Source organism: Zonotrichia leucophrys, chromosome 10 (genome assembly GCF_028769735.1).
Source record: "Zonotrichia leucophrys gambelii isolate GWCS_2022_RI chromosome 10, RI_Zleu_2.0, whole genome shotgun sequence".
NCBI lineage: Eukaryota > Metazoa > Chordata > Aves > Passeriformes > Passerellidae > Zonotrichia > Zonotrichia leucophrys.
The window spans coordinates 14,553,363-14,580,761 of NC_088180.1; the positions used below are offsets into that span (position 1 = coordinate 14,553,363).

The 27,399-nt window shown below is 52.9% G+C and overlaps 1 protein-coding gene across 1 annotated transcript; it reads right to left on the reverse strand.

Annotated features, from left to right (window-relative positions):
- Positions 1-2,186: 2,186 nt before the first annotated feature.
- On the reverse strand, positions 2,187-27,399 carry RGMA (repulsive guidance molecule BMP co-receptor a). The gene is made up of 4 exons (XM_064721863.1): positions 27,065-27,399; positions 20,042-20,157; positions 7,563-8,074; positions 2,187-5,337 (listed from the first exon to the last, which is right to left on the reverse strand). Exons 1-4 carry the CDS (start codon positions 27,076-27,078, stop codon positions 4,642-4,644), a joined length of 1,338 nt encoding a protein of 445 aa, XP_064577933.1. The 5' UTR covers positions 27,079-27,399; the 3' UTR covers positions 2,187-4,641.

Sequence of the window (27,399 nt, forward strand, 5' to 3'; positions counted from 1 at the left end):
TCAGAAGGGCCCCAGCGTGGTGTCTCTGGGGGCTGGTTTGGGATCACAGGGCCCTTTCCTGCCATCCACAGCCAAGCCACCATGGATATTTTCACTGTGCAGGAACAAGCATGTTCTGCTTGGCTGTTTTTGCATAGTTTCACAGTCTGTGCTGATAAAGACTTGGAAGCTTCTTCAGATGGGAATTTCCACCTGATCAGAAGGAGCTGTACATTCTCTAACCCAGACCCACCAGGATTTCACTGAGATGATACTGATGATTATGTGTTTATCCCACCTCTGTGTTTTATGGATCTCTGTGGATGTGTAAATTTTCTTTTTTACCTTTTCTGGGGAGAATTCCCCTTTCTCTAGGAGAAGTGTTGCTGCTGCTGCATCAGTGAGTTCTCCTCTCTGTCCCCAGCCCCTCCTGGGCAGGATGTGCCTCTCCAGGTGGGATGTGATGGCATCCAGTGGCTGCTTTGGTTTGGTCTTTACCCTGCACTGCTCACACTGAGGCCCACACAGAGCAGGGATTGGAGCTGTTTCTCCCAAGTTATAAAAGCTCATTGTAAAACGCACTTTTCACACCTGTAGCCACTGGGTCCAGCCCTTCCCAGTCTCTCTGCTGCTGAGCCAAGTTTCAGCCAAGAGTGAAATTTCACAGCTGAGTTATATGCTCCTGAAAAATGGATTTCCTAATGGAAAGAGTGACTGGCTGTTGGCCATGGGGCTCAGCTGCAGGGAGGCACAGGGGCTCAGGGAGCTGGGCTGGCTGTACGTGCCTGGGTCAATCTACCAGAAGTCTACCAGTGACTTTTTAAACATTTTTATTTTTATTTAAGCAGGCAGGTAAGGATGTGAGCACCCTGATGCTGCCAGGTGTCTCCCCCAACCCTGCCTTGCACCCACCCCAGTCAGGGGACAGGGCTGTGCTTTACAGAGGGGCAGACCCTCTAGAGGGAGCTGGTTCCTAGCAAAAAGCTCATTTTTGGTGAGCAACATTCCTCTGCATTGTGGCTGCTCCTGGATAGCTGGTCCTGCCTCACCCCAAGCACTCAGAGCCCAGGACAGTGGCCAAAGGCCAGGGCATGGGCAGGCACAGCCAAAGTGGGGCTCAGGCCCCAGGTGGTGGCACTTGAGCTGCTGCCCATCACAGAGTGATGGGATGGGGCCCTGGATCCCCCAGGGGCTGCCCCCTCACCGGCCCTCAACATGGTCTGGAGAGCAATCTGAACCTCTCCCAGGTGCCACAAGGCCACCACTGCCACCACCAATGTCCCTGCACATCCCCACTTAGCTCCTGGGGATGATTTACTGTCTTGTGTGGTTAATGGGGACGTGGCATTGCTGTGCCTCAGGGGTCACATCAGCACTTGGTCCCACTGGAACATGCAGGGGCTGCCTGCTCACTGCCCCAGGCTGGACAGCAGGGCACAATTGGTGACCTCCTAGCAGAATAGTCAGTGAGGGAGACCCCTGGCCCCTGCACTCTGGACACTTTGCAGATGAATTTTCAGATTTAGCCATTTCTCCCATGCAAGGAGTGGCAGAGGGAGTGGATTTGGATGTTTCCAAACACTGCTCAGTTCTCTGGGCTTTGAATGAGGGGAAGGCCAGATGTCCATCACATCTCTGGTGCTGGGGATCACTGCATGGATTCACCCAAATAATGTGTTTTGAGCTGGTGTGGGTGCCCCACCTGCCCTCAGCAGCTCCCTGTCCCCAGCTGCTGGGACAATGAGTCCCTTCAGATTTCAAAACCGGAAAATTTAACAGGAGAAAAAAAAATGCAATTTTGTTTTTCCTCATTAGAGGGCAGCAACAAACCCAGCAGGGACAGGAGAGCTGCCCAACAAAGGGAGGAATTGCCATTACTGGGATATACACCCCAATCTGCTGTGGTGACCAGGGGAGGCGTGGTGATACCCACTGGGACCCCATTGCTGCACATTTCCCTTCCCAGAGAAGCAGGGCTGTAATGGTCTATTACCCCCATATATAATTTTTTTTTTCACCCCCATCCCCTTTTTAATTTTATCATTTGGCTATAGATAAATTGAACTCCAGAGTGAAATTCTCAGTAGGATTCAGGACAGAAATGAGCTGTCAGAGGGTCCTTCAGGTGGAAGAAAGCTGCTTAGGAGTGAGTGCAGAAATGGGGCAACACTTCATCCTGAGTGGAGAACAGCACCAGGCAACACACATGGGGAACAAAGCGAGACCCACTCGTTTATTGTCAAAAAAACCTCAAACTTTACTTGTGTTTCTCTCAATAAATAATTTACAATATTTACAGGCAGTGACACTCCCGTGGGTCTCAGCACAGGGAGGAGCTGGGGGGCCATTTTCAGCATGTCCCTCCTTTGCCTATGTATTTTTTTTGTTTTATTTGTTTCCAAGTATCGGGTCCTTCTTGGCCACACTTCACCTTTAACCAGAACTGGGTCAAACACAACCAAAATAAAGTGCTTCACTGTTTGCTTCTAAAACAGGGATACCCCAACAACCACCTCACACCACCAGCCACCACTGGAGCACCCATCTGGACAGAGGGAATGAGCCAAGCCATAACCAGACTTTCCTTGGATGGAAACTGTCCCCAAACCACAGCGTGCCATGCTGTGGGGTGATTGTTTTATAGGAAGGGGAGCTCTTAAGGGGATTATTGACCTGTTAGCACGCTGTGGCTGGGCCAGCTCAGGCAGCTTTCAAGCAGCACGGTGTGCTCAGAGGGAGGCTGTGCACAGCTGCATTTAGCTATGGGGTAAACCTCTTTGCCCAGAGACAGATTTTAGCTTTTAAAAAGTGTGTTTTAAACTTCTAGAGAAGATAAAAATTTGTTTTCTCTAGAACAAAGGAAAGTCCAAATCAGCCTGGCTGAGCATTAGTGCATTGGGAAATGAAACTGTCCAGTGCCGTGGTCCAGTGGCTGGCTCCCCTCAGCACCTCCAAACTGTGATATCCTTATTTCAAAATCTCCCTAAACAGAGTATCTGGGGCATCAGCAAACAAAGCAAGGAGCAAAGTAGTAAACACATCTTTTTGTTTCTTTTCTTTCCTTAAACATTTAAAAACCAATTACATCTTTTCATCTGTACAGTCACACGAGATCAATGCCAGGGCTCTATATATTAAAGAGACAATATAAATTACATCAATTGACACAAGTTTGCATTTCTCTGCTGCTTTACAAATGGAGCTCTAGAGCTGTAAGGACACAATGAATAGTCATGTTCAGTATTTACACCAGGCTGCCTCTTGGCACCAGTTCAGACTGCCAAACCAAGCCTGTTCCCACCTCTTTTGGTGCTAGCTTGTCTCATCACGCCCAGAGACCTCCCTTTTGACAGCAGGAGGTGCCCCAAGTGTGACATGTGTTTTGGGGCTTGTTTCTGGGAACTTCCCCCTGAGGAAAGGTGGGGGAAACCCACCAGGAGGTCTTGAAGGCGCAGACCAAAGGTGGTCCTGATGTTTGTTCAGTGAGCCATGGGGTGAACCACAGAGGAACACGGAGTGGAGAAGATGGGCAGCACTATGTGGTGGGGGAAGGAGATTATGGATGGTTTTGAGGCAGGGAACAGACATCAGGAGGCAGCTGGGGGGGTCCTCTGCTGCATCCCATCTCCTGGCTGAATTCTGACATCGCCCCATTTCTGATTCAAGCCCTCAAGGGCTTAAGGTGCAACTGGTCTGCAATGGGGTTGCAAGTCGCGGCCCCAGGATGGGGAGCAGAGCAGAGACCTAGCAGCAAAAATAAAGAGCACCATGCTCCTGCTCCATCCCAGGCCATGCCACAGGCGGGGAGGGGCTGGAGGGAGGTGCAGTTGGGTCTCCCACTGAGCAGCCACCCTGCTGCCAGTGTCAGGGGACCAGGGAGTGAACGGTGTGAGGAACTCATCCAATGCTGGGCAGAAGTTGCAGAAACCCCTTGAATACTGGCCAGGTTTCTCCCGTTGCCATCAAGAGTCCATGGTGGGTCCAGGCAGAGACAAGGGAGACAGGAATCAAACTACTGAGTGAAATCAGCCAGGTGAACTGGCTAAAACAGGGGAGGCCTTTGAACCACAAAAAATGCAGGCCAAGGCTTGAGGAACGTGTCCTCCTTCCACCCAGAAGGTGCCTGGCACCAGCAGCCAAGCAAGCATGGGATCACTGCCCACCATTTTGGCCCCTTGCAGCACCTTCTGCAACAGCAGGGCTGTGGGCAGAGCAGGAAAAGCAGAGCCCAGCCCTGGTGAGCCAGGCATCCTGCCCTGCTGTGCTGGTCCTGTCTCACTGCTCCTCGTGGGCTCTGCTCTCTGCAGACAAAGCCATGTTCACACACGCCAGTGTCACAGTCACCATGTGCATGGCTGGGACCAGGGGAGTGCTACAAGGGCTCCCCAGCACCCCCTCGAATGGCAGCAGGAGGAGGGGGAAGTGAGCAAGGTCCAGACAAGGTACAGTCCAGCAAAAAAACTCCTGTCTGGTCCCATTGGCAGCACATTGCTCCCAGGCAAGAGCTGGGAAGATGGAGGACTTGCACCAAGAGAGAGACTGAGTTGAGGACAACCCGCGTGGCTCTGATGTCCAACCTCTCGTTTTCCAACACCTGCATCTCATCTCTGGCTGCCTCCTGCTCCCCTTTCCCTTCTCTCCAAGGTGTGAAGGAGCAAACCTCTATAACAAGCACAGCCAACACAAACACAGCAGTGCTACCCAGAGGGCGGGATGCGTTCCTGTGGGCGCCGTGTTGCCAGGGCTCAGCACCCGTGTCCTTTCATAGAGGTGCAGCTTGTCCTTGTTGGAGTGAAGCATTTTCACGTCCTCAAAGGCATAGTAAGCAGCCAGCATGAAATTGACATCCCCCGTGGTGAGGAGGTCAAAGACACAGGACTGGAAGTAGAGGTCCTCCACGGGCAGCTTCTCCCTGCACTTGGCCGTGGCTGTCTCATAGGTGAAGGCCTCAGGCGGGGCGGGCAGGCTGGGCCCCTTCCTGCGGGCCCGGCCCTCTGTGGCCTGGGCCGAGCGCACGGCCTGGAAGTCAATCTGCTGGTTGGCTGGGCAGCCACGGAGGCACAGGTAGAGGCCCTGGCTGTCCCTGTCCTCCACGGCGTTGACCACCTCCTCCGGCATGCGCACGGCGAAGGTGAGGTAGCGGCCCACCTGCCTCACCACGATGGTGGTACCGATGTACTTGGCCTGGATCTCGATGTGCTGGCCCGACACCTTCTCCGTGATCTTCAGGCTGTTGGCCCCGTGCTTGTCCCCTCCATTCTTGGAGCCATCGACAAAGGCGGCGGGGAGCTCGTCCATCTCTGCCTGATACACCTTCTGCTCCACACACTCCTGGAAGCTCTTGAAGATGATGGTGAGCTGTGGGGGAGGAAAATGAGCATGGTTACAGCCAGTGATGACTACGTGAGAGATGCCAGCAGTGGGGTGGGAGGTGGAAGGGCTGGATGCTCACTCCAGACACGAGCATGACTTTCATTCTCACAGTCCTTCATCCTAAGAAGTGGCCCTGACTTTCAGCCCTCCACACATGGTGATCGTGCTCCAGCCAAAGGGTGAGAACGTTATGTAGAGACCCAAGACCCAGAGGCCTGACTGAATGCACCACCTGGATCTGCCTGTTATCTCCAGGCCCAGCAGAGGAGCTTCCTTGCAGCTGGAGCTGGGTGGAGTATCCCTGCTCACAGGCCTGTGGCAGCATGCCCGTGCACGCAGCACTGCCTCGCCTCCAGGGCTGGCAGATGGCAGCAGGGATGAGCCCTGACTCCCTTGGAGGCGGTGGAGCTTCTCTTCTGACTCCCATGACATTTACATCCCAAGGGCTGGACCAATTTGTTTCCCTAACCAAGTGCAGACCAACAGGATTTCTCCCATGGGCCCTCAAACATGTCCTGCTCCATCTCAGCCCCACAGGCACATGTGTTCAGCCTGCTCCAGTGGGGTAGCCCTTCTAGGGGTGACTTCAGGGTGGCCTTGGTACTGCTGGGTTAATGCCTGGACTCAATCTTAAAGAGGTTTTTCCCAGCCTTAATGATTCTGTGATTCTATGACACAAACACAGCCCAACATGCCTCCTCACCCCTGGCTGGGCTCAAACACAGGCCCCTTCCAGAGAAGGACCTCAGTGCTTGCTCTTCCCTTGCTGGCCTGGCTTTTGGAGGGAAGACTTGGGGAGGAAAATGAGTAGAATTTGCATGTACAAACAGTACAAACTACGTTTCCTCTCTCAGCTCTTGCAGATTTGCTCTTGCACCTTTCTGCCCATGAGGGAGAAGAGGCAAAGGGGATCTCCTGCCATGTGGGCACTGTGAATGGGGAGACTGAGACCTGGCCAGAGTGGGGTGGGGCTGGAGAAGAGAGCAGAGAACACACAGAGCCCCAAGGACTGAGTGCTCCCATGGTTTCCAGCAGCACAGTGCCCACAGCAGTGCTTCCCACAGCTCACGCTGCAGATCTCATGACTAATCCCTCCTCACCACAAGCCTCTGAGGCAGATAAGAAGAGAAAAGCTCAATTAAGATGGTGATCCTGCGATCCCAGCAGGTCCTGGGATCCTTAAGGACCACTTTCCTCAAGGCAGACTTCCTTGCAACCTTCAGCAGGTTTTGATGTGTTTTAGCAGGTAAGGACATCAGATAAGTATCTTTTAGGGGGTTTATCTGGGACAGGTCAGAACCTCACTGCCAGTTCCAGCTCAGCATAAAGGGGTGACATGAGAGCAGAGAAGCAGCCCCTGTCCTACACGTGCTTCTCTCCTCTCCCCACACACAGGGAGAAGCAGAACTCCCAGACATGGTGGGACAGGACATTTTCCAAAAGCAAGAGCATGCCTCCTGCTGAGCCGCCCTCTTTCTTTAGCACAAAAAGTGCCCTGTTAGCTTTAGAGTTCTGCACAAGGGGCAGCACACCAGCTCCTCAGCTCCAGGTCCCTCCTGAAGCTGAGCCTGTGACACACAAGTCCTGCTGTATCACAGCAGCACATTTTCCCTTGGGCTCTCCGTGTTTGCCTTGTACCTTCAGGATGTTTATTTAGTCTGTCAAAGCACCTCCAGTACAGACTGTTCCCCACAATATGTCTTGACTTGGCTGGAAACCACAGAGACAATTACAAGCCTGGCTAGAGGGGAAGGCAGTGTGAGGAGCTCAGCTCCCTCCAGGCTTTTTCTGCAAGCTGGAGCCTCCCTGAAGAGCAGTCCTGGGGTTTGCATGGGCCTTGGGGGTCCCCCAAGAGGTGTCAGCACCATTCCTGATGTGGCTGTTCACAGCAATCCCATGGTGGGAGTCCTCTTAATTTGCAATACCTGGCTTGGCCATGAAGGCCCCCTGAGGTCCAGCACCTGCACCTCAGCCTGCTTGCTGTGATGGGGCTGGATGTGCTCAACAAGAACCACATTTCAGTGAAGGCTGGAGACAAAAGAAGGATGGACATCTGATATTGAGGGCCAGACATTCAAATTCAGAGGAGCTCATGCTCTGTCTTACCCTCCCCAAACAGATGTGGAAATGGGGGAAGACACAGAGGAAAGAAAAGCTGCTCTGAAGCCTCTCTGCCCTTGCCCACCTCTGCCCAGGGGGACAAGGCTCACCTTGCTGGTGGCGGTGGCTGAGGAGCCGGGCAGCACGGGCGTGTTGGTGACCTGCACATTCAGGTAGTTATTGTCTATGAGCGGCCAAGCCCCCTGCACCTTGCAGGTCTGGAAAGTGTCCGTGAAAGTCCTGAGGTGGGGGTCCCCAAAGAGGCCGCAGTGGGTGTAGTTGGGGGCGGCCGAGTGCTTGTGGAAGCTCTTCTCGTAGTGGCAGATCTCGGGGCTGTCGGAGCGCTCCTGGCTGTCCCCGGGGGGCAATGTCCGGAGGCGGGGCTGGGACGTGGGGCCATCCTTGGAGCAGTTGTGCTGCACCATGAGATCGTCTATGCCATGCACGGCCGAGTGGTAGGCCAGGTCTCCCCTGCAGGTGCGGGCGGTGCGGCGCGTGCAGTGCGCGTAGGCCCGCAGCGCCGTGCAGAACTCGGGCGCCTCCTCCGCGCCCAGGTGGTGCGAGCCCGACGTGGCCGCCCAGAACTCAGAGTTGCACTTGAGGATCTTGCATGGAGATGTCACTGTGGGAGGGCAACAGAAACAAGGGGGTCAGTGCTGGTTTGCCCAACTCTAGCCCATCCTGAGGCCGCATCCCCCTCCCGCTGCCCAAACTCATGACACCGGCCCGGCCGCGTGACGGGGCCTCGCTCACCAGACGTGACCCTCTCACATGACCCAACTCTCATGCATCAAAGCCGAAGAAACCAACAGGATCTGCCCCGATTGAAGCCAAAAAGGGAAAGAACATGCAGCCTTTAGATGAATGATCATGGGGGGAAACCATGATGTGGAAGAATGGGATATATTCATAAGCAGTGATGAGGGAGGATCGTTAATGCAATGGGGTTTTTAATGCCCTTTTAGGGTTTGACATTCTAAGCTCTGTGTTGGTTGAGTTACTGGACACTGTGTCCAGACTGATCTCTACCAGCACAAAGTTCTCTCCCTTTTCCTCCTTTATGAGCTTGGGAAAACAGAGCAGCATCACAAGCACTGTGCCCAGGTTAGAGCAGGACCAGAGTCACGATCCACCCCGCAGCATGGCCAGAGGCCATCCACCATCACCAGCACCACAGCAGTGACGCTGCAGCACTTTTGCCTGAGCCTCCAGAAAGAAATGGGAGCCAAAAAACCTCTTTTTGACATCTGTGTGGCTCTGCCCAGCCCTGGGAGCCTGTTCCCCACCACGGCTCGCTGAGAGAGAACAAGAGCTGGAGGAGAAAAACCGGCACAGCAGGTGCAGGGATGCCAGCGAGCCCCCGCCTTGCCTTCCCTTCCCACCCGCTGTGCGCTGCCCAGGAGGAGCAAAGCCAGAGGCTGCAGGGCCTTTGCCGGGCTCAGCCGCAGCCCTGGTGCTTCCTGGCAAGGCAGAGGAAGGCAAAAAAATTCAGATCCTGCTTCTTCCCCCCACACACAACGTCTGCTCCCTGGGGCAGTGTGGCTTCCCCGGAGCAGACTTGAAAGCAGCTATGCGAAAAGCACATGGCCATCGCTGAATGTCGCAGACACTGCTCTGGCCCTGCCAATTTGGAGTCTTGCTGGGTGAACCCAGGCCCACACTACTTAAAATTCACGGCATTTTCCTTCCTCTCCTCTTTAATCGACTCCCTCAGAGTGCTTGGGAACAGGATGGGTTCAGGCAGAAAAGGCAGCAGGAGGAAAAGACAAGTCCCACCATTTCCAGATGCTTTCATGGTGCCTTTTGCAGGCGTACCCATATATTCCTGTCTTGGGGCTTGTTTAGAAGGAGCTTGGCAGGGCATCCGTGCCAAAAGTATCTCAGATTTGTTTAGAAAGAAAGTTACAAAACCCAGTATTGTTTCAGAGAAAACAGTATGTTTGAGTTTTAAACATCACAGAGCTGGAAACCTAAACAGAGTTGGTGCTGGAAAATCAGAAAGGGAGACTTAAGACTATAAAACACTGAGCAGTTTGGCTGTGAGAAATAAGCCAGTCTCCTCTCTGTTTTGAAGAAGACTAAAGTGCAAATAGGAAATGGTGACAGGTTCCTCACAGTTTTAAAATTCATGTTTAATAAACTCAGATGCTAGCAACAGCACCGAGAACCCAGGAGCTGTTTTGTCTTGGCAGCATCCCACTTGAACCTGCAAGAAGTTCTGTGGAAAGCCTTTAACTCATCATTGACCAGAAGTGACTCAACAACAAGGTTCTGACCTGGGACATGGGCTCATATCTCTGCATGTAGGGGTCAAATTTAAAAATATTTATCATTTCACATCCCTCTCTTGTTCATCCCAGGAGTGTGGTTTTCCATGACTATCATAATAGAAGGCGCAGCACGGCAGGAGTGTGACCAGTGCCACCACTGCTGGTTATCCCAAACCCTTGTGGCATCAGGCAATTAAAGTCATTGCTCTCCTAGTTGTTATGTTAATGTGCAGCTTGAGGATGCCTTGGGGTTCCATGTGGCAGAAGGTGCTGTCACTGCAGGCCGACCTGCCTGCACAGCCCCAGGAGAAGCTGGAGGACACATCCCTGGACACACAGGAGCCACACACACCCCACAGCTCAGCAAGGCACCAGGATGCCCTACACAAAGCATCCCATCATCCCGGGAGCAGCTTGCAGAGCACTTAGCCTGCTCCAGCTCTTCAGCTGCTGTGTAGAGAGGATTTTTTTAGTAGGAACAAACCCACAACCTCTTGCTCTTTAAGGGCTTGCTTCACTTGCTTGGACGAGGAGATGCAGACTGGACAGAGAGGACCCTGCTGAACAGCCCCCCACATCCAGCTGAGCATCCCCCACTGCTGCCCTGCCCGGGGTCACACATGACTTTATAAGGTCCTGAATTAAAAAGCCCCAAGCGAAGGGAGGGCAGGGAAGCCCATCTCCTTCCTCCCTGCGCCTGAAGGGGGAGCGTTCTGCCCTGCGATGTTATCGCTGCACTTTTGGCACCGAGCCCCTTCTGGCTGTTTCGCTCAGGGCCCCATATAAGGCCAGATCTCCCAATCCAGGTGCCCCGGCGCTGTGTGAGCGGGGCCTATGTGTGCCTGGCCTTTCCATGGACACTTCCCCAGCCACCCTCATGGCAAACCCCTCACGCTGCTGGAGAGGGAGCAGAGCTGACAAAGGCTGTGGAGGAAAGCGAACACGACCCTCACCCCTCCCAAGCAGCCTTGCCTCGTCCCCTCTGGCAGCAGCTTTGGCACAGTGGTGCAGGCTCATTTGTACCCTGGCCAAGAAACGATGTTTATTCAATTTCGCATAATCTATTTTCCATCGACTCACAATGGTTCTGTTTTTCAACCACAGATGACTTAGCATGGAAACAAATCCCTCTCAAGCAGGAACCTAGCAAGGCTCTCCTGGGGTCTGTGAGACATCCCCAGGTCTGGGTGATTTCTCGTCCATGGCAGAGCAGCCTTCATCTCACACAGGTGACTTCAACCCCTCCAAGCCACCTCCCAACCCTCCCCATGATCTTCTTTCAAGGCCTTGAAAGGTGCCACTCAAACCAGAGAACAAAATTTCCTTTGTTGTCTCTAAACCAACGGTTTCAGAAAGCTAAAGCCAGAAAAAAAATCAGAAAACCACCTGGACTAGGACAGCCCCCTCCCACTTCCCCCATCTGTTCAGGGACATTTCCCGTAAGGTCTGTGCCCACTGAAAAGCCACCCCGTTCCCGGGCAGGCTGTTTCAGGAGTTTATCACCTTCACAAAACACGGGTCTTGGTTCTAAGTGGATTTTATCTGACTTCATTGTAAGGACATAAAAAGAACCAGCGATTTTCTCCAAAGCAGTAAAAGGTCCGTTAGTGACGAGTGTGTTTCCCACAAAGATATTTACACACTGCAATCAAGTCCCTTGTCAATCCTCCAGATAAGCTAAACGGTTTGCACTTTTAAGTTCTCGCTGGAAGGTGTTTGCCCAGCCCCACCATCAGATCTCCCTCCAGCAGCCTTGTTTCCTGCACAACCTGCCACCCCGACAGGACACGAGGATAAAAACACGCTCACAACTCTGCCGAGGTCAGCCCTTTAACCAGGACATCCCATTGAGCAGGCAATGAATGAATTGTGACCTTTTCCTGAGCTCCTGGTTTGGAAAGCCCTGGTCCTCCATTCAAAAACATGCCATGGACCACCAAACACACACTCAGGGCTCTGGGGTATCAGATGCCCTCATCATCAGTACATTGCATAACCTGATGTCAAATTAAGTGTTTCAACATATGCACACATCTAACTTTAACAGCATTTAATTATCAGTGCCCCCCTATTCTCCTTTCAGTGGGTGTCAAGTAACCTGGGTTTCATTTACCCAAATCAGGCTCTTACAGAAAACTAGCACAAAACCAACATTTCATCTGTTCTCCTGTAATTCCTGTAACAAAGAGAATTACTGGAAATTAATTTCTGTAAGCAAAAGCCAATTCTTTTAAGACTCCTGAATGCACATTCACCAGACCTGTTAATTTTAAAGTGTTCACTGCTAAGCAATGTTTTTTAATATCCTCTTGGTTCCTAACGGGCTGGAAAGTATTTCATCACCCACATGTGATGCAAATACATCATCCCGCGTTTTTCCAAATACATGGATTGAAGTGTAGATGTGCAAGCCTCACACAGGCAGTAAAGGGCCTTTTTGGAGAACACAGTAAAACGTAATTACCTTTGGCCTCAGATCTGAGCACCCTGACTTAGGCTCCTAAACACATATTTATTTAAGTAATCTAAATAAACATATTTATGCTGACACCTCAATAGGAAAGGCACGATTCTCCAAGGTGCTAAATACCAGCAACATCTGCCAGCTTCAAGGAGATGTGGGCTGCTCTGCTCACAGGCAGACAGCAGTCACCACCAGCATGAAAACGACCCCAAAAGTGTTAAAAAAAAATATAAATCACAGTGCTCCTTAAAAACACGGCACAAGGGACTGCTTCCAGCAAGGTATCAGGAGTCCCCAGCAAAAACTGAGGGAATGAACATTGTGCTTTGTATGCAGCCCCTTGTGCTGCTCCTGTCCCAAGGGTTGTCCCCATGAGCCATTCCTCATGGTGGCCATGCTGGACCCACATTTGATGCCCATGAGGGTTGTGAGATTAGATACAAAGAAAGAATTTTTTTACAATTAGGGTGCTGGCAGCACCCTGGCAGAGGTTGCCCAGAGAGGTGGTGGGTGTCCCACCCCCGGAGACATTGAAGAGATCCCTGCCCATGGAAGGGGGGTTGGACGGGGTGACCTCTAAAGGCCCCTTCCAACCCAAATCATTGTGCGATTCTATTTTATGACACGGATCAGCCGGCGCCTTGTCACACCAGGGAGAGAAAGGAGCGATTGGGGCAGCCCTGATGGATGGGATGTCACGGGCGGGGACAGCTCTGCCGCACCCCACGGGGCACCGCGGGGCGAGCGAGACCCAAGGGCCACCTGACCCAGCCTCGGTGAAAGGATTTGTGCGGGAAGGCAGCGCCGGGCTCTTCCAGCGACCTCCTTTGAACTGTTAATCAAGCACAATCTTGCAGAATAATAGCCTGGTTATTATTGCCTTGTTTGCATAACAAAGAGGCCCAATAAAACTGATTTGACTGTGCTCAGAGGGGGTGTGAAAGATCAGCCCTGAGAAAAGAGCTGCAGGAATGCAGCAAACTGCTCCAAAGCCTCAACCCAGGAAGAAAGACAATGCAATTTGCCATCAAGAAAAGCCCAATAGACCAATAAATTACCCATGTGCAAAGGGATTAGATCAGGTTTCAGTTGCACTGAAGTGGGGGGAGGACCAGGAGGAGGGGACTGAAGGAGAAAAATAAACCTGACTCTCTTAAAGAGCTGGGGCTCCTATTTTGCAAGGCTGCGCGTTGGGAGGTTGGGGCGGAGGGGCCACCTTAAACGCTGGGGCCGAGGTTATGTGCTCATTTCCACTGGCAAAAGCAGCAAATGCACTAAATCCAGGCAAAGGCCCTACTTTGTGTACAATAAAGTGATTTAGACGTACCCCAGAGCACACCTCAAACCATGCAGCTTCCTTAAACCCAGTCCTTGTCTTGCTCGAGAGAATGCTGGGTGAAGGAGAAACCAGCTCCTTGAAGTCAGAAGAGGGACACAGAAGGATTTTTCTCGTTTCAGCCCGTGTCAATCACTAAATATTCTGGAGGACCTGCCATGGCCACCTCCTTTCTGTCCTCAGCACCGAGTTCACGGCCCCCCATCTCTCCTCTGCAGGCATCACAGAGACACGGGGCAAGTACAGGCAGGAAACCAGCAGAGTCAGTGTCTTCAGCAGCTCCAGCACAAACTGCTGCACGCCGCCGAAGGAGCCCTTGATCGCTGCTGTCACTTAGTCAGCTCTTTTGGCTCCAGACTCGGCTTTCGGCTGACCCGGCATGCTCTGCGCCAGCCAGGGCAGCTCTCCCAGCCCCCAGCCAGCAATGCTCCTCCAGGCTCACCTCAGCATCCATGTGCAGGGAGAAGGGTGAGCAGATACCCATGGAGCTGCCAGCCAGGGCCGTGCAGCTCTGAGAACTACCAGCAAACCTTGGGGAGTTCAGTAGGCACGATGGGCTGAGAGGGGGAACCAGCACAGCAACAGAATCACAGACTTTGTTCTTGAATCTTCCTCCTGGGATTTGGGCCTTGCCTTTGCCACAGCTGCTGAGCTTTTGCCTGCTCAGAGTATGCGGGGCCATTAGGTGGGTTCAGGAGATGCAGGTTTTACTCTTCCATGAGCTGGTGGATGGAGCATGAGCAGGGAGGGAAGGATAAGCAGCGATCTCTGACTCTTCATCTGCAGAAGGGCACTAACAAAGCTGGCGCTCAGCAGCACTGGGTGCTGCAGCTTAGGAAGCCTTTCTGGAGCTGCACACCTGACTTTACCCATTGGGAGTGCACCCGGACACTTTCACCAACAGTTCCCAAGAGCTGGTAAATTTCCTCAGGCAAATGGTCCAGTTTAGAGATGAGGACACTAAAGGATGTTAAAGCTTTCACCCAAGATGAGCACCGTGGGAAGAGAGGTGAATTTGCACTCTCATGCCCTGCATGAAGCATCACCCTCGCCTTCCTCCTCAGCCATTCATGTCCCCATCCCTCTGGAGCAGCGGTCCCTGGATAAGGCCACCTCTGCCAGCCACCCCCGCCGCCGAGTGTTTCAGGTTTCCAGCAGACATCTCTCTCCCCACGCCAAAGCTGTTTTCCCAGGGAGCCTTTGAAGGCAGCGCTGCCACCCACCAGTGCCTGGGGGCCCCCCAGGTGTGGCAGCGGGTCCCTCGCCCTCCTCCCCCTCGCCCGGGCCGCGGCGGGGCTGGCAGGGAAACGCTTTCTGCTCACAGGTGTGGATTCCCTCTAGGAATAATCATCCCCACTGTGCTCTTGTGAAATTTCAACCCTTCAAACGCAGAGGTAAATGAGATACAAAACGAGGAGATGGAGAAAAGCCCGGAGCACATAAATCTGGATGAGGCAAATTTATACAATTAGATGTCTGCCAAAAAATTGCGGCATCTCAATCGGAGGCGTTGGCTTGAGCAGGGCGTGGGGTGGCAGCTGCCCGGCTGGAAGGCAGCAGCCCCACAAGCCCATCAAGACACCTGACTGATGCTGGAGCCCCACCTGGGGATGCAGGGGACCCTGGGGATCCATTCCTGCAGGCTGGGCTCCCACCGAGCACCGAGATTCGCTCCCTATCGCTCATACCCCATGGAAGCCACAGAGTCTGTTCATCTTTCACAGCCACAGACCTTCAGAGGTTTATTTGCTTTTTAAATGCTGCCTCTCCTGGACTCAGGTTTTAAATTTAAGAAGAAAAAGTAACTTTCTAACTGGAACCCTCTCCCCCAGTCCCACTTGTACCCCAGCACAGTGATTCTTTCTCATCACTGTGGGCTGGCAAAGTTTGGAGTCATGTCCTGCCACATGCCCCTGTCATCTCAGAAAGGGCCAGCTGGAGTGTGTCACACAGCAGGAGAAAAAGGTAGCTTGTCCAAAACCCAAAATGCCATAGATCATTACTAAGGCTTTGGGGACCAAAGTCAACAGCTGTCCAGGAAGGAGAGGAAACCAAGGGAGGAGAAAATTCTTTGGCCTCAAGTGAAGCTTGCTCTCTGCCTGACCCATAAAACCTGTACGTCAGGGACAGCTCTGCTTGCTAGGAACTGAATGGCCAAACACTTCTGGATGCTCATGTAGTACAAAGTGGGACTCAACACCCTTCTGAAGGACCTGCTGTCCCTGCAGCTGTGGGGACATGAGACCCTGGCCACCCCACACACCACGGCAGAGTCAGACAGAGCGGCTCAGTCTGCGCCTACCAGGGCTGTGTGTGTGTCGGAGCCAGCTTGTTCTCTGCAGTGAGAGCCCGATGACTTCATCAAGGGGATGGCATCTGGTTTTGCAGTTGGCTATAATTCAATTCTCCCCCTTGCTGCAGGAATTTCAGCTGGTGGAGCAGTGATTTACTCAGCCGGGCTGCACTTGAGTGCAAAGCAATCTTGAGGCTACAATCGAACGCACTGTTATTTTGAGAGCTCACAGACAAGGGAATAAATATCCTCTTCTTTTCATCCCAGTAGCTGCCAAGTGCAGGCTACAGAGCTTTTTAAAGGCATTTAGGAGCTCTCCTCTAACAAGTGCACTCTGGATGCTGTGCACGGTCAGGCAGGACCTTGCCTGCACAGCTCACTCCTGATCTGTGGCATCAGGATAGGATTTGCAAGGACAGCCAGACACAGGTCAGGGCACCCCTCATCTGCCCACCACAGCAGCATCTCCATGCAACCCCCATTTTCCCCCAAACCCCTTCTCCATCACCCCAGCACACATCACTCCTGGATTCCAGCAGCCCTGAGCTCATCCCAGCCCTCTTCCAACCACCTGGGACCCTGAGGCTCTTTTGGTCCCGGCTTCCTTCACTCCCCCTTACTCCAAGTCTGGTGTCTGCTCCAACAGGAAAAGCAAATCAGACCAAATCAAACTCATCCAGATGGATCAAAAGCCCTCATCTTTGACCTCTTTCACTGTCTCACCAACACTTATCCCTTGGGAGCAGTAGGGCTTGGCTGTGGGATCCCCTGAAGGACTGACAGGCTGAGGAGGGGCTTGCTTGGGCCACACACTGCCCCGCCAGAGCCTACGGAGGATGCTTTATGGGCTGTGCCCATCAGGGAGCCAGAAGAGAGACCACAAAGCTCATTGTCACTGGGGCCGCAGCCTGGCTCTCCAGGGACAGCAGGTCAGGGCACAGCCCAAGAAGAGCCCCCAGGCCAGGAAGTTTTTATGGTTGCCCAGCCCTGTGAGCACTTTCATGTGCACATCCGACTCAGCACAGCTGTCCATGCCACAGAGAAAGAAACCTCCACTGTTCCCATGATAAACCCAGTCACTCCTAACATTGCCTTGTCCCCAGTAACCAAGGGCCAGGAATTCCATGATTTTCTGTGGAAAAAAGCAACATATCCACCCCATCTACAACAAAAACAAGGCGCCTCCTTCCAGCCCCAAAACGTGCCTTGCTGGCAATGGCAGAGATCTCCCTGTTCCAAGTACAAGACCAGCTCCAAGCTTGCAACAAAACAGGGAAGCCAAAATATTTCCAGGTTTACGTTTGAATCCCTCCCTTCTTCTCTGCCCTGACAACATCCCGCACAGGCGCGTTCCTCCTCTGCCTCCACCTTGCCCAGGATGGGCTCCATGTTCACAGCACTCTGGGGGTTATTTTAGCCTCTAAACCATTTCAATTTTGGCTTAATAATGCCATCACCTTCCTGCTGCTGAGACAAAAGCCATTTACTGACAACCCTTCAACAAGGTTGGATCCTTATCTGGAAACCACTGCACTGTCTGGATGGACCAAGAGCAGAAAACTCCAAATTTTTACAGAGGCAGAAGTGCATTACAGCCAGAACAGCCAAGCTGGAAACAAACAGGGAAAGCCAAAGCAAACCTGGGCTTGCCACACCTGGGGCAAAAACACTGGGGGCCAGATTCTGGAAGTACAAAAGGATTTGCAAGAAAACGAAGCACAGCCTGTACTGGGAGGCACAGGTTTGGTTCACCCAGGAGCTCAGGGTCTCAGCTGGGAGAGCACCCATGAGCATCCAACACTGGGACTTGGCTCAAGCTCCAAGGAGAATTTCTGCCAAGGAAACAATGAGCCAGTGGCATGCTCTGCCCAGACCTCCTTCCCCAGCTGCCTCACGGTCACCCTGACCTAGGGCCAGAGCACCCAGCCCAAGGGCACAGGATGCTGGGGCTGCCCAGGAGGCAGCAGGGCGAAGCCACCAGTGTGCGAGCAGCACAAGTGGGAATCCAGCCCGGGCTGCGAGCGTAGGGGGGGTTAAGCAAATAAATAAATAGGGCAGGACTCGGCGAGGCACTGATCTGACACGCCGAGCGCCCGCTTGGGCAGCCTCCAGCGGCCCTGCTCACCTGGGGCTCCCAGGAGGGCTGCGAGGCCTCCTTGGTGCTGCTGGGAACCCACAAATTCCCAGGAACTATAGGGAAAAAGGATATGGCAGGGAATAAACCCTTCTTTTTCCCTACCTTCCCACCCATAAAGCTTTTTAAAAAGCCCCCAGACTCCTTGGTGCTGCGAACCGGCTGGGAACCCACAAATTCCCAGGATGCATAGGGAAAAAGGGGCAACAAGGACATGGCAGGGAATAAACCCCTCTTTTTCCCTACCTTCCCACCCACAAAGGTTTCTAAAAGGCCCCCAGCCTCCTTGGCGCTGGGAACCCACAAATTCCCAGGAAGCACAGGGAAGAAGGGGCAAAAAGGACATGGCAGGGAATAAATCCCCCTTTTTCCCTACCTTCCCACCCACAAAGGTTTTTAAAAAGCCCCCAGCCTGCTCGCAGCCCACGGCACGGGGAGCCCCGTCTCCGCCTGCGCCCCGCTCCCGCGGGCTCTGGATCGCCTCGTTCTGCCAGTTCTTTGCACCTTATTTGACTGCTGAAGGGAGAATCAAACAAAGCAGCCAGCCAGATCTCCTATCAAGTTCTTTCTTGCACCGTAAATCTCACAGCCTCGACGCTCTGCAACTCAACCGCTCCAAAAAGGGCGTTAAGCAACACATAAGGGAGCAGCTACAGAGTTTCCAGAAAAAAAAAAAAACAAAAAACAGGGGGTTCAGTTTCCAGCCTGCTGGGAAGGTTCGTGGGAAGAGTGGGGCCCAGAGAGACACCTCGGTGCTAAGGGCAGCGTTGAAAAGGTCTTCCTGGAAGAGGGCGAAGAGGGCAAAGATGGGAGGAAGGGCGTAAAGCAGTTATTTATTTATTTCCTACATGTGTGTGCAAGACTACTTCACCTACGGTTATGCAAAAGAAAGGCAGAGGAGATTTTAAAATTAATAAATTAGATTTTTTTTTTTACAAATGAAAATTTTACAAAAACAAAAAGGGAGATAGGGAGATTCAAGCCTTAAGAGTTTTTCCTTCGCCCTCCTGCTTTCTCTCAATTTTTTCCCCCCCTTGCAAGTGAAAAAAAAAAAAAAAGAGGTAAAGAAACTGGAGAGTTTTGGAAGGAACAAATCCGCCTCTGTGGACTGGGTTTCCCCTCCCCCAACAAAAACAAGCACTCAGGGCTTGAAGGAATTTGCAGGCAGAGATCTGCCAAAAACATTGTGAAAAACTATGGGGGATTCATTGGAAACAGATGGCGTTTTCAGCTGTAATTCTGAAATTCTCCCCTTTTCTGACACAATACAAACATCGGGGCCGGGGGCGGCGGGGGGGCCGAGCCCCGCGGCGGGTGCGAGCGGCCGGCCCGGGGGTGCCGATGCTCGCGGGACCATTTGGTTGCCATCCCGCCCTCGGACAGCACAACAGCTCCCGGCCCAGCCAGGGACAAGTTTTCCGAGCAAACGAGGCTGCCGAGCCCCCGGAGCCGTGCGGCGCTGAGCGAGAAGGGGCGGCCGCCCGGAGCGCCCGCGCATCCCCCGCCCGCCCAGGTGCGCCCCGCGGCCGCGCTCCCCCCGCGCTCTGTGGGGTGCGACCCCCGGGCCCCCACCGACCCCAAACCACACCGCAAACACCCCCCGAGCCCCTCCGAGACCGCTCCCCGGCTCTGCCCGCCGCGGCGGCTCGCAGCGTGGAGCACACACCGCTCCCACGGTAGATATTTCCAATGGAGGTGTTCATACGTGGGTCACCCCACCGGTGTCCCCCCTTCCCTTCGCGGCAGCCGGGAAGGGCAGAACGAGGTAACCTGGCGCTGTCAGGAACACCTCCCTCCTCCCGGCTGCCTTCGCCGCTTTGATTTCCACCATCTCCTTCCTTGTGGGATGAGGAGCGGGGAGACAAAGAAGATGAGGTCAAGGAGAAACACCCACCGCGACTGCTTGGGGAGCGGGGAATTGGGGGTGCACGCACCAAAACCGAGCCCCACTTGCTTATTTTAAACATGTGGCAAACTGCTGCGAGGAGAGGGAGAGGGAAAGAGGCCCAGGGACAGGGGAACGGGGGCGGCGATCCAAGGGCTGCCAGAAACACAAGGAAAAAGTCTGCAAAATAAAGAGGCTGTTCCTTACCTGAAGGGAAGATGCAGAGAAAGACAGGGAGGATTTGGAAAAGTCCCAGGGCTGTGGATCCTGCCCCTCTCCCCATACCCATCCATCCAGCTCGAGCTTTAACCACTATCCTCTCCCTGGAAGAAGAGTTTAAAAAGGAAAAAAAAAAAAAAGGACAAGGGGAGAGAGGAAAGGGGAGAAAAAAGGGAAAAATAAATCAATCGAAAGAACTTGGGGGAAAAAAATGAAATCAAAAGCCCCGCATGACTCCGCGGAGCGCGGCAGGCACGGGCGGCCCCAGCTCCGGGCTCTGCACCGAAAGATTACACAGACTTTTTCTCCTTCTTCTCCTCCTCCTCCTCCTCCTCTCCGTTCCCTCCCATTCCAACCCAGCCCCAGCCATCAATCATCCCGCTGCCTCCCAATGCCTGCATCCTGCGCTGCGCCTCCTCCTCCGAGCGCGCCCGCCTCCCCGGCCATGCTGCGGGAAGGGGCGGGAGCGGCCGCGGCCATGGGAGCCCGGCTGGGAGGAGCGGCCAGAAAGAGCCGGGGAGGGACCCGGAGAGGGGGCTGGAGATGGGGATGGGGCCACCAAGATCTGCTGTGTGTGCCCCCAGGGAAGGGGGTGGCGGTGGTCTCACGCAGGATGGGTAAAGGAAGGGCTCTTGATGTGTGCCAGCATCGCAGCTCTGGTGGCACTTTGGGAGAGGGACTTTCTCCCACCCCATCGGTTCTCAACACACACTGTGCCTTCCCTGCCCCTCTCCCATGGGCCTTCCAAGAGCCCTTTGATCCAAAGAACAGGGTAGCCTGGCCCTGGGATCTTGCGCCCAAAAATTAAGCAGTTTGGGGTAAAGGGGCTGTGGTACAGCACAGGAGGGAAACTGAGGCAGGGAGGCTTTAGGCAGCTGGTGCAGGGTAGGGGTTGTGACAGCATCACTGAGGTCTCCAGCCTGCTGGGGGATGGTGTTCCCCCAGCACATGGAGCTCCTCCATATCTTCCCAGCCCTGGCACCATGGTAGGTGAGAGTTTCACAACAGTTCCAGGTCATTCACCCGCACCTGCACTGGCAGGGTGAAGTAACCCCAGGTGACTCAGAAACAGCAACTCTCATAGATCCTTATCATTAGACTGGCACTCCTTGCATAGGGGCATGGCTGTCAGGTGCCCAAATCCAGCTGCCAGCCCACCAAGGACAGATAGAGATGAATAACAATACCTAAACTCACTCAGGGCCACCACTACTGCCTCCTGTGCACTTACAGACCTGGATGTTCACTGGGGTGAAGTCTCACTAATTATGTTGGTAGGATTGTCCCAGGGTCTCACTTTTAAGCCTCCCTTAGAGACCCTCTGGGCAGTCCCAGGCAGGCACCAACCCTGGGATTGCCCTGCCTGCTCACAGACCATCAGATGGAACAGCAGCTTGGAGCACACAGGCGTTTGCCTGCTGGGTTTCAAGATCCTGCTCTTTTCTCCCTCCTGCAATGCCACACTGTGTGGAGGTGAGCAGACTGGATCCGCATCCTCACCATCCCAGGGGTCTGTGCCACCCATGAGAGGGCTAGGCTGGGAGGAAGGCATCCACTTAGCTTGGATCTCTTAACAATTCCCCTTGAGGGATGTTTTAGCCACAGTGAACTAAGACCACTTCTGAATGAGGGTGCCCACGGGTGTAGGCTTTAATGACTTCCCTGTTTTGGATCATTAGCTCCCCTTTGATGGCGTGTCCCCTTGCCATCCGGATGTTTCATCTCCTTTCTTTTGGGGTTCTTATGCAAAAAAATAAAAGGATGCTGGTTCTTTTACACCACCCTTCTCCCAACTCTGTAAGACCATGCTTCTTTCCTCCTGCAGGTTGGTATAGGCTGGGATACTCCTTGACATTTCTTCTAATTATTCTTGGAAACCTCCTCTTCTAGCTCATAAACATCCTTAAGGATGCTTTTTTGAGTGGGTGTGGCTTAAAAATCTCTAATAGTAGTTTGTGATCTCCTTCCTGTCATGGATTCAATCTGTTATTCAGTACAAAAAATATCCCATTAGAGAAGGAAAAGGAGATGGGAATAGATATCCAAGAAGCAAAGATCTATTTTAACACCTATCTATTTCTCCATGAGGGGAGTGAGCCCCTATGCCTCCAAAGAAGGAGGAACTTCTCTGGGGCTTTATCCAAGCTGCAACAGGAATTAAAACACTGCAGCTTTTCCATCTGGGACCCAGATGGGATCCAAAAATCCTGTGGCCCTGCCTGCCTAACGGAATATCTGCCTTGGTCCTGCTGGTCCTAGAGCTGTGCTCAGATGGTGTCCACTAAAGTCAGAGGGAGCTCTGTGTGCAGAGGAGCTGCCAGAGTGGGCAGAGCTGGGCAGGAGATGAAAGCTGGCAGGCCGGATCCAGACCTGTAGCAGAGGCAGTGTGGGAGGAACGCCGACTCGAAGCACCTCTTTGTGGGGGATGTCAAACAGGGGCAAGTATGTCCAAACCCTGCCAGCTGCTCCTACCACCCAAGAAGAAATGCCTGCTGATGGGATGTGTAGGCAGCTGGAGCTGGAAGGGGCCTAGGGGGAGGAGAGAGAGGGTCTGTGAGCTGGGGAGAGCCCAGGGAAGGGGGAGGAGATCCAGGGGATGGCATTCCAGACCTCAAACCCCTTCCTCTTGCTCCCACCCTCTCCTCTTGCAATGCGACTTTTGCTTTTATTTCAAAATAAAAATCATAATTTCTGCTGTTATCCTGCCTGATGACATCTAACACGATCTGTTTAACTAAAAAAACCCCATCTGAATTACGAACTTTTAAAACCCAGCTGTTAAATAGCTGCTGCGAGGCTGCTTTGATGGTTTGACCTAAAGCACCACTTTGGTATTGCCGTTTTGGGGCAGGCTGACACATTGCAGTGATAGCCTGGAATCCAGTCTGAGGCATTACAGTTAAAATAAGACCCTTGATGGAAATTCTGCCTTTGGTGTAGGGAAAACTGTGCTGCCATAAAGCAACGGTCGGATGCCCCTGGCTCCAGTTTGTAAAAATTTCTCCTTGATTTTGCTCCGTTGCATCATGCATTGCAAATGGGATTGCTGTTCTTGGCACTGATCAAAGCAGCGGATTTCGCTGGAGAAAACAACAGATGTGTCCAAACCGTAACTTCGGGGAGGAAAAGGCCCCAAATAAGGTGTGTTTCTGAAATCCTGCTCCCCCTTACACGGTTTTGAAATAAACTTCACCTTTTGTTTAGCTGAATCAAATCTCTGGACTTTAAATCTCTTCTGAATCAGATGCTGTGTGAAATTCAAATTTGTGCCCTGCTTTATGGGGATAGCTAGGCTTGGAAATGTGGAACTACTGCCTTTCCCCCAACTTCTTTCCTTCTCAAAGCCCATGCAGGACTCCCTGTTCAGGCAGGGCTGAGCCTGATGCTCCTTGCAAACAGAATGTGGGAAACCACCCACCGCTGACATGCAACCACGGCAGCGGCTCAGCTCCGGGGCACAGGCACCTCCGTGGTCATCTGCACCTTGTTGCCGTGTTTGCTGTCACTGTGGAGAGCTGACATGCAAATCACAGCCTTCTCCGAGGCATTTGCAGGATGCTGGAGGACTCTCAGATCCCATGGGACACTCAGCTGGGCTGAACTTTCCTTTTCTCTGCCCTGCGTGGCTGGGGGCTTCAGTGGGGCTGAGTGAATGTGGCTGATTTGAAGCCAGAGGTTTGCAGATGAGGGCTGCCCTCACAGCCTTCCTAATGGAATCATTCACTACCTGTAATTATATGGCTAAAATAGTAAACATGGGTATTTCTGAGGGCTGCAACTGGTAGTTAGAGGAGTGGATGTCGGGGCTCCTGGTCTGCTCCTGACTCTCCCGTGAACTTTCTGTGCGGCCACTTTTCACACCACTATCTCCACACTCCTGCTCTGCCTCAGGACACGGTGTTCAACTCGTGGCTTGTCTGGGATAAGCCATAATCACTCCTGCAGGAAGCTAATCCTGAAACGCTCTGCAGGGATATGTGTGTGTTTGGGGCGAGCAGCAAAAAGCAAGCTGCTCCTTAAAGGAGGAAGAAAGGAAGTTTGGAACGGAAACCCCCTAGTTGTTGCCTGGAGAGGTTTGACAACTGATCCCAAAATGTTTGTGAAAATAAAAGCAAACATTTGTGCACTGAACAATTCCCTTACTAAAGAAAAAACCTGAATAAGAAGAACCAAACATACCCCAACATCTTATGCAGTAAAGCCACCTCTGATATCTGCAGTGAAATTTAAAGACCTTCCTTTTACTCATCATTCCAAGCTGCCAAATACGCATCTAAACTTCTTCCCTATCAGTATTTCCTTGCAGGTAGAGCAGGAAAATGTCTTCCTGAGATCTCCTTAGTGCCCTGCACTGAACTTTGGCATCAGTGGGATGGGGCAGGCAGAGGGGATGGCACAGAGCTGGGCTTCGAAGGGTGACCCACTCTTGCATAGCAAAGTGCAGAGAGAAGTTTGTTGGTTTATCTAAATCCTCCTTTCCATCAGCCTCACCAACCTGGCTGTGTAAAAAGAGGCCAGTTGTGAAAGGTGGAAAAAAATTACATCTTTGTGCCACCAGTAAATGAAATGTAAGAACTCTTTGTTGACCTGCATCCTTGCATCTGCAGATTAACTGATTATCAGCAACCCCCACTGAAGTCACAGTGGGTAACCTTCTCTCCTCAAATTGCCTGCTCCAAGCCCACAGCCATAAAAATCACCTCTAAATGCTGAGAAACAGCCAGGCTGTATAAGGGGAAGGGAAGATGGGCTGGTGGAGAACTCCCAGTCTTACCCATGACAGAAAACAAAACAAGCAGGGATATTTTAAGGCAAATAGAGTTCATCACATTGACTTCTATTTTTTGGACTTGTTAACACTCATTTGTGTCTCTCCCTTTCCCTAGCCTGCAAAGCCCTGGGGGGGCAAGGCCTAATTCGTACACATGGGAACATGTAACCATCCCTTGCTCGGCAGGGTTTGGAGGGCTGGCTGGAATTCACCAGCTGTATATTTCATTCTCTGCAGGCAGCTGGTCTGCCTGGCCCAGTCTCCTCTTTGGGGTAGATATCAAGCAGTATCTCTGTAGTGTATCTTCTTCACATCTGGGCTCCCTTCTAAGCAAAAACAGAAGAAGGGCTGGGAGGTTCCCTAGAGCAAGTTCAAATGGCCAAAAGTCAGCTCAGCAGAAAAGATGGCTAAGTCTGAACTGCCAAAAAATGATCAGAATCACAGAATCACAGAATGGTTGGAGTTGGAAGGGCTCTTAAAGAACATCTAGTTCTGACTCCCCTGCCATGGGCAGGGACACCAGGAGAATTGCAGAGAACAGGGTGCTTATGAGCAGAGACAGAAGCCAGACTGTGTGATGGGACAGTTTTTCTCTGCTGCTTTTAAAAGCTCCTGACATGTCGAGAAAGTGCAAACATAGCTCACCAATTCCCCTCCTCTGACTGACAGGTCAGCTAAGGACATCTCCTCCATCCTATTTAAAGGTGGGAGATGGCATCGAGTGTTTGCAAGCCTACATCTGCAGCCCTTTGAGCAAGGGCTGTTTGAAGGATCCTCTGGAAAAAGCTCTGTGAAACCCAATCAGCCTTGCCAGGTCTCCTTCTGTCAATTTGCAGCAGCAGTGGCCAGAAATACAACCCAACACAGGATGCCTTTCCTGCATTCTCAGTTGTGAGGCACTGAGTGACAGTGACCTCAGCTGATTTAAAATGTCCTGAATATCTGAGAAAGAGACATTCCTTCTTATGGGGGGAAAACCCCCAAACCCAAACAACTTTAATCTAGCACTTCTGAGGGTATTTTGGCCAGGGAAATGGGAGTTTTTGTGAAGAGGGAGCATCGTGGAGTTGGCACCAGGAGTCCTCCCGGGCGTGCCTGGCTCGGGGCTGGGCTGGGTTAGGGTTGGGCTGGGATTAAGGCTGGGGCTTGAGCTGGGACTAAGGCAGGGTTGGAGCTGAGCTGGGACTGGGATAAACTGGGCTGGTACTGGGCTGTACTGGGATTGGGCTGGGCCGGGGCTGCGGCCCCACTGGGTGGTGCTGTTATCCCTGCGCCGCCTGCAAAAGTATCCAGTTTATAAAATAAATGCAATCCAACGCCGCCTTAAACCACATGACATAACAGCAGCTTGCGAGCTCCCATTAAAATCTCAATTTGGGGAAATTGATTCTACCTCTGAGCAATTGCGATGCAATTACTCCAACAGGCAGCAATCAAGAATCACATCAAAACAACACCAAACTTTCATCTCCTGCCTCACAACCACCACCACAACAAAAAAGCACCTGTCTTGCAAACGCAGCCCGGTTTCCATAAATATATGGAGTTTTTAGGAAGGGCAACGTGCATGTCCCAGAGTGGAAGCTCGGACAGGGGCTGCTCTGCCGGGTGCGTTTGACCTGTCCTGTCTGGGGGCTTTATTCTGTCCCCCCCGTCTCCTGGAGGAGATTTTTGGGCTATTTACGGTCTCAGGACATCAGGAACGGAGTCGCTCCCGCTGCCCTGCCGCACTCCTGCTGCCCGTCCTCTCCCTGCACAGATGTGCCCGTCCCAGCCGTGTCCCACATCTGTCCAGCTGTCACCCCCCGCCCTCCTCCCCTCGGGGCTCCTAAACCCCCCAGGCACTTCGGAACCAGGGAGAGCTTTGTGTCCCCGCTCCGGTCCCGATAACCGCGATCAGCCCCGGGATGAGCAATCCGAGGGAAAGGGGGGAAATATTGGGGAGGATGTTTACAGTTCTCATCAGTGGTCTGCAAGGAATTACTCGACTGACTTAGCGCAGCAGGGAGCAGCTTTAGTGGCAACCATCAGAAGGGAGGATAAATGAATAACCTCATGCATGCCAGCTAGCGCCGAGCCGGGCAGGGGGAAGCGGGAATAATCCAGGTTCTTTATAGAAACGGCCGGGAAAGGGGGAGCCAGGAGGGGACCGGGAGCCTCAACAGGTCCGGAGGAGGAAGGGCCATGCAGGGAACCGGGGGACATGCGGCCGGGGGGTCCTCAGCCCCCTCCCCGCTTACCTTGGCGGCCGCATCAGCCTCTCCAGCCCCGCGGGGGTCGGTGCAGGCAGCGGCGGCTTTTGTTTTATATTCTTTTTTCCAAGAAAGGTAGATAAAACAAAAATAAAAAACGAAATAAAATAAAACCCAAATGAAACAAAAGAGTAAAAGCCCCCACGGGTGTCAGCGGGGGTGGCGGGGCGGTGGAGGCCCAGGGGCGCGGGCAGCCCCCCGCCCTGCGGGCAGCCCCGGCGGGGTGCAGGCGGCCTCGCTCAGCGGGACGCGGGGAGCCGCATCGCCCTCCCGGAGCATGTGAGAGGCAGCCGAGGAGATAGAGCCAGATAGGGAGGTCCCCT